Below are 9,977 nucleotides of genomic sequence, written 5' to 3'. Positions count from 1 at the left end.
TGAGGGATTCAGTTGTCTTTCCTTGGCTGGTCAGGGATGAGGGGGAGCAACGATGTGTGCAGGCTGGTCACTGGACAGACATGACACCTGGTGTCCCCCCGAGTGACTGGGATGGCACAGTCCCCCTGGACCCTGGCAGACTGCTTTGCAAGAGGAAAAACCTGCAGTGGTGTCGCCCTGAGAGCCTCTGATATCTCAGCATCTGCTGCCAAGTGGTGGGACAAGGACAGCTGGGTGGTGCAGGCAGCACAGGGGATGCCTGATGCCCAGCTGGCTCCCAGCGTGGTGCCCAGGAGAGATCCCATGGGAAAATGGGTGGCAGGAATTCTTAGATCCCCTTGCCCCTGTTTGGCAGAATAGTTTGGAAATTGGTATTAATCTTGTTTGGTTTTGTAATCACATAGCAAATGGTAATTATTCTTTCTATCAGTATCTATGTGTGTGTGTATATATATATGTATATTTAATTCTGAGAGCAGGGTAGTGATATTTTTAAACTTTTGTTTTATATAAAGGAGGTTCTATCCTGACAATAAACACCCTGAATATTTGTATGACATGTCCTTCTCCTTTCAGCTGGGTTGCAGGATGGCAGATGTACCTCTGGGTCAGAAGTGGAGTCTCTGACTTTTGCATCAGCTCCTGTCCCCAGGATCCAGAAATCCTTTGGGGAAATCTTTGTTCTGTGGCACCCCAGGGTGCTGCAGGCTCGGCCCCAGGTGGAGGGAGCCAGTGTGGCACAGACACTGTGTCCCCATGGGCAGGGCTTGCCCTGGAGCCTCTGCTTGTAGGAGCACAGGGAGCTGAGAGCTGAGCTGGGCATGGAGCCACAGCTTGGCCAAGGTGCCCATCGAGCTGCTCTGAGGTGGGTGCTGAGGCAAAGGGACACCCAGGATCTGCTCCTGATGGATCCCTGCAGACTCACAGAGAACCACCCCTGACAGCAGGACTCTGCTCGGGGCAGGCTCCCTTCTCTTGATTTTATCCTCATTAGTGCATTTAGCTCCTTTCAGGGGGTAACACAAAATTCCCCTCTGCTCCCCATGAAGCTGCAGCCCCCCCAGAACCCATCCCTGCCTCCAGCTCTGGGGTCCTGAGCACAGGAAGCAGCTGGAGCTGTCGGAGTGAGCGCAGAGGAGGCCATGGGGGGGCTGCAAGGGCTGGAGCCCCTCTGCCCTGAGGAAAGGCTGAAGCAGTTGGGGATGCTCAGCCTGGAGAGGAGAGGGCCATGGAGGGGCCACACTGCAGCCATGAAGGACTTGAAGGGAAAGATGGGGACAGAGTGGTCAACAGGGTCTGTGCTGGGAGGAGAAGGGGGGATGGCTTTCAACGGCAAGAGGTTGATTTGGGTTAAAATGGTGTTTTTTTACACTGAGGATGTGTACAGGCTGTGCACAGAAGCTGTGTGTGCTCCAGCCCTGGGAACATCCATGGCCAGGGGGACAGGACTCTGTCTGGTCTGGTGGGAAGTAGCTCAGGTTGGAATAAGATGGTATCTTCTGGATGCATTCCAAGGCAAGTCATTCATGGACACAGAGTGAGTGAATTCTTTTCCTGCTGGCACTGCACAGGAGGAAACTGGAGTCTGAAACAGGAAATCAGAATCTTACCAGTCACTTACCAGAGTAAGTCATTTACCAGAGTAAGTCACTTACCAGAGTAAGTCACTTACCAGAGTGACTGACTTTTCGTGGTAGAACACGTGCCATATTTGCCCCAGGTGTCGCCCCACCCTCCCTGCCAATCAGCTCCCCTGCATCCCCATCACCCTGCTTGGGTGCAGTTCAGTCCCTGACCCTGTCGGAGGTCCTGAACCGTCCCTGCTGCCTGGATCCTGTCACCCATCCCTGCAGGATGCTCACTTTTGTCCCAGTGAAGGTACAGTGCCATTCTATGGAGGGGGAAACCCCCGAACTGCCTGGGTGGGCTGGAGCTCTGTGGGGTTGGTGTGGGACAGGGACCCCACTCTGAGGTTGTGCTCCCTATGCAGGCTGTCACTGACACTGAGGAGGAGATGGAAATCGATATGAAGGTTGATAGAGAAGAGAGTATGGCTAGAGATGTTGAAGAGAATAGAGATGAAGAAATGGAGGTGGATGTGGAGGAGATGGAGGAAGAGATGGAGGTGGATGTGGAGGAGGAGATGGAGGAAGAGATGGAGGTGGAAATGGAGGATTATGTTGAAGACATGGAAGTTGATGAGAAAGGTGAGGAGGAGGACATGTTCTTGGGATGAAGATGGGGCCCAGCAGCAGCACAGGCAGGCACTGGCCATGCCCTGTCCACAGGCAGGGTGAGTCCCCTGCTGCCAGGCTGGGCTGGGTGGCCCCACTCAGGGACACGGTGCCCAGGGGGCTCCCTGGGTTCTGGTGGCACAAGCACCACCCTGCCTGCCCTGTGCTTGCTTTGGGGTATGATTTGGGTCCCTCTGCCTGGGGCCCTGCCCTCAGCCCCAGCCAGGCTCCTGCTGGCAGCAGTCCTGCTCTGGCAGCGTGTCCCAGCCTGGGGACACAGGGAACAGCCCTGTGTGCCTGACTGGGGTGACTTTATCACTTGCTTTTCTTCCAGGACTGCTGGAGATGCCGGGCAGGGATGCCATCCTTCTGGATATGTACAGAGTGCTCTTCATTAGTCTTCTGTATATATGTTTTAGAGAGTGTTGTTCTCTTTTGTAAATATGTTTCCATACATAATTGTTGTACAGGTTCTTATGTAAATATGTTTTAAAGTTTGCTGTTTTTATATGGATTATTACAATATAAATACATGTTACATGTGTAACTTGTGGCTTTTCTAGGACAAAACCCACATATTTTTGGTTTGCGTTGGTCACAGGCTGATTGTCAATTCGTGGTTTCCTCTTCTCCAGGTTCCCCGGGGTGGAGGTGCCTGGTTGAGCTGGGCTGGGGGTACCTGTGCTCAGAGCAGGTCCCACACATTTGTATTCCTCTACACATACAGAGTCTGTACACGCTTTGTATGTGCAGAGGCAGCTCCCACAGGGCCCTTCCGGTGGTAATTCATCTGAGAGCAGGGACGAACCATCTGAGAACAGGCGCTGCCATCTTCCCACGATTCAGTAGATGGCACCAGACACCAGCGCTGGGAGGGTGAGGCTGGGCTGGGCTGCGGGCACCCCGAGCCGGCCCGGGGCTGAGGGGAGCTCCCTGAGCCGGGGAGGGATGGAGGGAGGGATGGAGGGAGGGAGGGAGGGAGGGAGGGAGGGAGGGAGGGATGGAGCTCATCATCAGGCTGAAAGCTTTGCATCACCTGGTGGGGCACAAGCTGTTCCTGGGGTGCTCATCCCCTTGGATTAGCTGGGGGATCAGGTCTGCTCTCCCTCCTTTCCCTTCCCAGGGAATACAGACTGCAGAGCCTTGCTCTGGCTGGGAGAAAGCAGCATCAGCCACAACACCCTCAAGCACTGCACAACTGGGGCATTGCACCTTCAGAAGGAGAGACACTAAGAGCATGAGCCATGTGGGATGGGGACTGCTCTGAGGGTGCTGGGGCAATGGGTGCTGCACAGGTAACAGAATGCAGCATGAGGACTGCAGGAAATCCTGTGTCCAGAAATGCTGGGTGCTGGTTATTTCCTGTGAGTTTGTAACAAAAAGAGCTCACACTTCCCCCCTGTTTTGAATAAAGCACTATTGAATGTTCTTCAGGTGAATTTGTTTCCCTCCCTTGTCCTTTCCATCTTCTCTGCAGCTTAATCCAAGCCTTGGTCCTTGGTATTTTCTCCTCTCTTGTAGGTAGAGGTCCAAGCACAACCTCAGCCAGATTCTGGCACCAGCTAGGAGCACAGCAATGCCCACCTCTCCAGCCCCAACAGCAGCTGAATGGCAATGGATTGCTCAAAAATTATTCCAGTGCTTGTATTCCTCATTAAAAGTGCTACATTGCTGGGGCACAGGCCAGAAAATCTTTTTGGGTTGGCTATATCATCTGCACGTTATTTAATAAATGACTTCACAAAGAGCTAAATGCAGCCACAGAGTCAACAGGGAAATTGGACAAAAATTAACAGTTACCAGGTTAGTTGAGGTCACATTAATGGGGCCTGTTGTGAGTTGGGAATGGAAGTCTGAGCAGGAGAGGGCAGAGTGAGACACCCACCATGCCCTGGATGGAAAGTGGCAGCTCCAGGGGCTGGATCAGTGCAGTTCTGGGGGGCTCAGGAGCTGCACAGAGCAGTAGAGGTGATACTGGGCTTTTGCTGCTCTTTGTCCTGGCCTGGTAAGATCAGGGCTGCCCTTTGCAGGACTGGGGGAGGTTGGCTGTGGGAGCCTTTCCCTACCCAGGCATTCCCAGAGCATGTTTCCAGGACAGCTTAGGCTCCTGCCAGCCACAGAAGTCCCACAGAAATATTTCAGGAACCTCTTACACAAGCTGAGTGGGACATTGACCAATTGGTGGGAAATGGAGTAACTTCCCATTGCCCAAGGGCACCTAAAGAAAACAGATTTACCTGGAGGCCAGGGCAGGGTTACAATTTCCTTGGAGGGAGGAATGGGTGGTGGGACCTTTGCCATCCAAACAAGGAATTCAGCCCCTAATCCCCACAGCCATCAAGAGTCAGGGCTCAGCCAAGCTGTCCTTGTGCTGCATCGTGGCTGATGACAGCTCTGTCAGGAGTGGGTTATCCTACCCCAGAGGGATCAGCCACCTCCTTCCAGCACCTACCAGCTTCCTATATGGCAGAAGCCACCAAAGAAGATACTGGGGTACAGGTGATCCCCCCCAGAGATTGAGAAAGGCTCACCTTGGGCTGAGCCAAAGCTGTGTTCCCTACACCAACTCATACTCCCAGTGGGGCAGGAGCAAGGAGGATTTGGGGCTGGGGCCAGGTACCTCTGGGAAAAAAACTGGAAGGATCATCACTGGGAAGGCACAGGCAGCCTCATGCTGGTTTGGATGATGCTGTAAGGTTTGGTTTGCAAGCAAAGTACAGAGGAAAACCCATTTAACAGAATCCCAGAGGAGAACACAGGCACCACAAGGGTTTCTCCTGAAAGAGGATACCTGGAGAAGATACCTGCCCAGGAGAAAGCAGCTCCACTGCCTGTCAGGGTGGACAATGCCCTGGCACATGTCCCCTTGGCTTGTCTCTCAGCCCCAGGTATGGCTGCAGGGGGCAGTTGTGCAATACAAAAGCTGCTTTTTGAGCAAACAATCACGTCTGAACCTTGTGCAAGAGGCTTTTCTGGAAAACACAACGCAACAGGCAGAGGGAAGGGGCACAAACCCCGGTCCGTGCCCAGCCCCGTTCCCCACCCCGTCCTCCCCAGGGTTTAAATGCGGGTTAAATGCGGGTGTCCCCCACCTCTCACGCTCGCACCTCTCGGGGACACGGCAGCATGAAGGCGGTGGCCGCCCTGCTCCTGGTGGGGATGCTCATCCTCTGGGCAGAGCTGCCAACAGGTAGGAGATGTCCGAGGGTAAGGCAGGGGAGGAAACGCTCAGGGGCTGCGGAGGAGCCAAGTTTATGTGGATCCTGTGGGAGGGGAGAGGGGTGTCTGCCGGGCAGCATCTCCCCAGTGCCCCTCGCTGCCCTGGAGCCAACCAGTGCCTCCTCCTGCAGGCAGCGCCTGGTCCTGCCCTCCCGTCCGCTTCACCTGCGCCCTGCACAACCCGCGGAACCAGTGCCTGATCGACCGGCACTGCCCCCGCGGCAAGAAGTGCTGCCGCTCCTTCTGCGGGAGGAAATGCCTCTCCAAGCCGCCCGACATCCCCATCTCCTACGGTAGGAGCTGCGGAGCCCCGGCTGCAGAGCGGGGTGTGCTGCTCGGGGGCTGTGCCCAGCTGCCAGAGCCCCCGGCAGGCCCTGGGGTGACCGGGGGGCAAACGTGGGCTGGGGTGAGCACCAACATCTTCCTTTCTCTCCCTTTCCCAGTGTGAGCTCTGGCTTCCAGGACAGACTGAGGGTCGCCTCAGCATTGCCATCCCAGCTCAGCTCCAGGATCACTCTGTCACAGCTGCTGCACTGTGCTCTGTGCCACCCCTTCCCCTCTCCTTCTGCTCCCCCACCGCTCTTTTAACAAATAAAAGAGGCTTTTCCCAAGGGTGTTTGTGATGTGTGACTCCTTTCATCACCTCCTCTCTCCATCCTGGCACACAGTCCCACTGCTGCTTTCACCCCAGAATTTCTTCTTCTGGGGAAAGAGGATGAAAACAGCCTGGCTCCACACCTGCAGTGTGGTTAGGGGCTGGCCTGGGGGAGAAAATCCATCCAGAGACACACAGCCTCCAGGAGGAGAGAGCAATGGGACTGGAACAAAACATGCCAGGCTGCTTTAGGAAGGCTGCAAGGGGCCCTGGAGAGAGCAGTGTGTTCTCCAGGCCCTCCTGCTGGACAGGGCTGAGGAAGGGCACTGACCCTGCCTGCCCAGGGGGACACAGAAGGCACAGGCTCCCCATGAACACCCTACTTGGGGCTCATCTGGAGAGCAGAGCAGGGGTTACACAGACCCAAACCCCAAATGGTGCTGAACTCCTCACTGAACCTGAGCTGGTGGGGAAAATTCAGCTGAAAAATCTTGCCTGGGAAAGCCTCAAGCCAGGGCAATACAATCATGGCTCCAAGGGGTTCCTGTAATTTTTGTACAGCTGAGTGCTGGGGACAAAAATTCAGGAACTGCCAAGAAACATCAGCAGAAGAGACTGTGCACAGCCTGAGGGAGCTGCTGGCCTCTGTGCATGGCAGAACCAGGCACTGCCACCATCCCCTGCAGGGCAGAGCATCACCCAGCCTAATGCCCAAAGGGGGCCTGCCAGCCCTGCCCAGCCCCTGCTGATGCCAGGCTGGCTGAGAACGTCCCATTCTCACAACCAGTCCAGCCCAGACTGGAGGAGGAGGCTGGTCTGCCTGCACACACCGAGGGAGCAGGGAGGAGCTGCTGCTGCTGTGAGAGCTGGGCTGACGATCCCCATGGGCAGGCAGGAGCAGAGCAATCTGCAGAGCAGCACCAGGTGGGCAGGTTTTAAAAACAGCACGGTGAAGGCTCTGGCGTGGGACTGACACTTTGCATGGTCCATGGGAGGTGCTGGGAGTTTCCTGGCCGAGACTGCAGGAGAGTCCTTCTATGGTCATATCTGTGTAGGTGGCCTCTTCTCTGTGGAGCAGCTAGAAGGCGGCAAGACTCAGAAGTTACTCGGACAGAAGGAAGAAGTCCTGTGATGAAAAAAAAACCTCAACTCTTTGCTTAGCCTGGCCACGGGAGGGCAGAGAGAGGCAGAGAGCTCATGCGGCGCTGGGGAGGCTGAGAACGCCCGGTGATCCGGCAGGGCAGGCAAAACAAGAACTGGGAGCTCATCAGCCAAACTCAGTGCAAAATCAGACATTGCTTCTGCCCAGTGCAGGGTCCTTGCAGGGAAAAACTCTCCCTGACAGCAGGCCAGCCCTCTGCGCAGGGAGAGCCGTGCCACACAAGCCGTGGGCTGGGAGAGGCTGAGCCCCAGCGCTCCCGCATCCATCCCCCGCATCCTGCATCCATCCCCCGCATCCCGCACGGGGCTGGGGCAGCCAGGGCAGAGCAGCCAGACTGCGCCTCCCGCGGCCATTAGTCACAGATCACAGCCCTCCTCCACCATCAGCACCAGCTATTATCAGCTATTAAGCAGGCATTTCCATACAGCTGGCTAATTTGATAATACCGCAATTATCTTGGTTTGTTAACAAGATTAAATTGCTAATTGGTTTGATTAAGCACAGAGCTCCAGGCGTGGGGTGCCTCTCAGCTGGCCCGGCATAACCTTATGGATGCCGTGCCCAGGGCAGCAGCTCCTCTGCAGACACGAGGAAATGGCAGGAAGGGTTCATCCTCCCAAAACCAGCTGCCTGAGGCCTCCAGATCTCCCTGTGAGAGGTGCCTCTACCTGCTCTGAGACAGCCTTGCTCATGTCATCACTGTCACCCAGCTGCCGGCCCAGAAAGGCAGGAGGAGGTGCTTTGGGCCAGGGGATGCTCTGGGGACATCAAGTCTGTCTCAGTCCTGCTGCTTTCTGTTTTGGAGCCCTGCAAGTCAGGAATCCCAGAGGCAATGCACCAACTGTGCCTCCACCTGCAGCTGTGTCAACAAATCCTCTGCCTTTCTCTTCCCAGGCACAGGTCCCTGCCTCCTGGGCACAGCATTTCCAGCTATCACCAGCTCTGCTGGGGAGCCTGGGGAGCTTCCAGCACCGGATCAGGCTCACCTGTACCCCCTCCATGCAGCAGCACCCACCAGGGAGGGGCTGGGCAGTGCACCAGAACACACACAGGTCAGGATCACGCATTGTGGCAAGTTCTGGCCGTGTGCATTGGCTGAAATCCTTTGATTCAGCTCTGGGGAGGAAGGAAATTTCCCTTTTTGCCCTAGGTATGTGCCAGCAAGACAAGGGGAAAAGCAGTGAGTGCTGTGCCAGAGACTTCTCCCACATCACCTGTTTGCCCAGGGCCAGGGCAGCCTGGGGAGGAAGGTAAGTGTTCATTTTCTCTGCCTGGGGGCTCAGGGCTCACTAATTCTCCTGGGACAGGCCCACCAGGTCTGCTGCTGGGAATGTGACAAAGGCTGCACTCAAGGGCCCAGCTTGGAGTCAGAAACATCCACCATGGCACAGCACAGCAGCACTGCAGGGCAGGCTGCAGGTCTGGCTTACTCCACCCTCTCTCAAAGCAAAGGTTTTCAGGCCAGTCACTTTTGGCCAGTTCCCAAAGGAAACATCCAACACTGCCCAGCATCCCAGGGGATGGAATCCAGAGTGTCCCCAGGGATCCATCAGCACCACAGAGCATCCTTGCTCCATGCAAAGTCCTTTGCTCCACTCTGAAATGTGCACAGGACAGAGGATGGAGAAGTCAAGTTTCACCCAGAGCACTGCAGAACATCTTCAATATTTCCTTGGAGCCTCCCCCTGCATATATTATGGTCTGGCTCAGAAGACTGGGTGGCTGGGGTCTGAATACAGAACAGTTTGGCGCTCAGTGGTGATGTGAGACCTTTTCAAGAGATGATTCAAACCAGCCTAATAAGAATTACTACAGCTTTGACAGCCTTTGAAAGGGGAGGGTTATTTAGCGAGCCTGGCCTAGGAGTGGGAATCTGTAGTCCCAGCAGGATCTCAGCAATCACATTAGTTCCAGAGGAGAAAATACCCTGGGCAGAGCAGATCCACTCAGCAGCAGCTCTGCCCGTGGTCAGGAGCTGTGCACAGCCTTCATCATTCCTGCTGAGGGGCACCAATATTCCAGGAGGGGAAAGGAGTCAATAGCACCCTGCTCCCCGCCATAAAATAAATAGATACACACCTCTGCAGGAAAACAAACTATGCTCACAGTTAAAGGACAACAAATGTATGAATTCACTCTGTGCTTTTCTCTGGGATGGTTTATTCAAACTCAGCTCTCACCTGGACCTAGGCCCTCTGCAGGGGCAGGGAGAGAGGGGACTGGGGCAGAGCTGTCTCACACCAGCTGCTGCCCTCCAGCATTCTCTTTCTGAAGGCACGGGGCTGCTTTGTCTGACACGGCCAGGACACACCAGGAACCCTTCCCAGCGCCCTCCCACCCTCACCAGGGAGCAGCAGCAGCTCCCACCGTGCTGGCAGGGCAGAGGGGAACCCTGGAAGTGTGTAGTGGAGGGAGGCAGTGTCTGCCAGCAGGGCAGGTGTGAGAGCAGGGCTGGAAGCTGTCCCTCCCGCCTGGCTCTGGCACATCACCCCAGCTGTGCACTGCCCCAGCCCCTGCAGGGTGGGAACCCCACGGGGGTGGGGGCTGGCAGGGCATGGAGCCAGGGCTGAGGGATGCCAGAGCAGCCCTCTGTTGTGATTTCTCTCCTGCCTGAAGCGCTGCCAAAGCTCACAAGCTGCTTGTGACAAAGGCCTTCAGTCTGGCAGGGAGCAGCTCTGCCTGCCCCAGCCAAGAGGCAGCAGAGCTGTGCTGAGCTGCTTGGCTCCATCCCCTTCCATCCCACCAGGAATCCTCAGCAGGCTGCTCT

At 55.8% G+C, this 9,977-nt stretch overlaps 1 protein-coding gene across 1 annotated transcript; it reads left to right on the top strand.

The window, feature by feature from the left end:
* The first annotated feature begins 5,299 nt into the window (after nt 1–5,299).
* Nucleotides 5,300–6,065, top strand: LOC311160717 (waprin-Enh1-like). Its single transcript, XM_084217752.1, has 3 exons — nt 5,300–5,424; nt 5,585–5,746; nt 5,897–6,065. The coding sequence occupies exons 1-3, from the start codon at nt 5,310–5,312 to the stop codon at nt 5,899–5,901; spliced, it is 282 nt and encodes a 93-aa protein (XP_084073878.1). The 5' UTR covers nt 5,300–5,309; the 3' UTR covers nt 5,902–6,065.
* Nucleotides 6,066–9,977: the final 3,912 nt, after the last annotated feature.

The sequence above is a fragment of the Fringilla coelebs genome, assembly GCF_963513975.1.
Source record: "Fringilla coelebs genome assembly, chromosome: 18".
Classification (NCBI taxonomy): domain Eukaryota; kingdom Metazoa; phylum Chordata; class Aves; order Passeriformes; family Fringillidae; genus Fringilla; species Fringilla coelebs.
The sequence above is the reverse complement of the archived record's forward strand: the minus strand, read 5'-3'. Positions and strand labels throughout refer to the sequence as shown.

Excerpts from the sequence above, each read along its gene's own strand:
- LOC311160717 (XM_084217752.1), top strand. The coding sequence starts at position 5,310 with ATGCGGGTGTCCCCCACCTCTCACGCTCGCACCTCTCGGGGACACGGC. Across the intron at positions 5,425-5,584 it reads CTGGGCAGAGCTGCCAACAG|GCAGCGCCTGGTCCTGCCCT; the intron begins GTAGGAGATGTC and ends CTCCTCCTGCAG.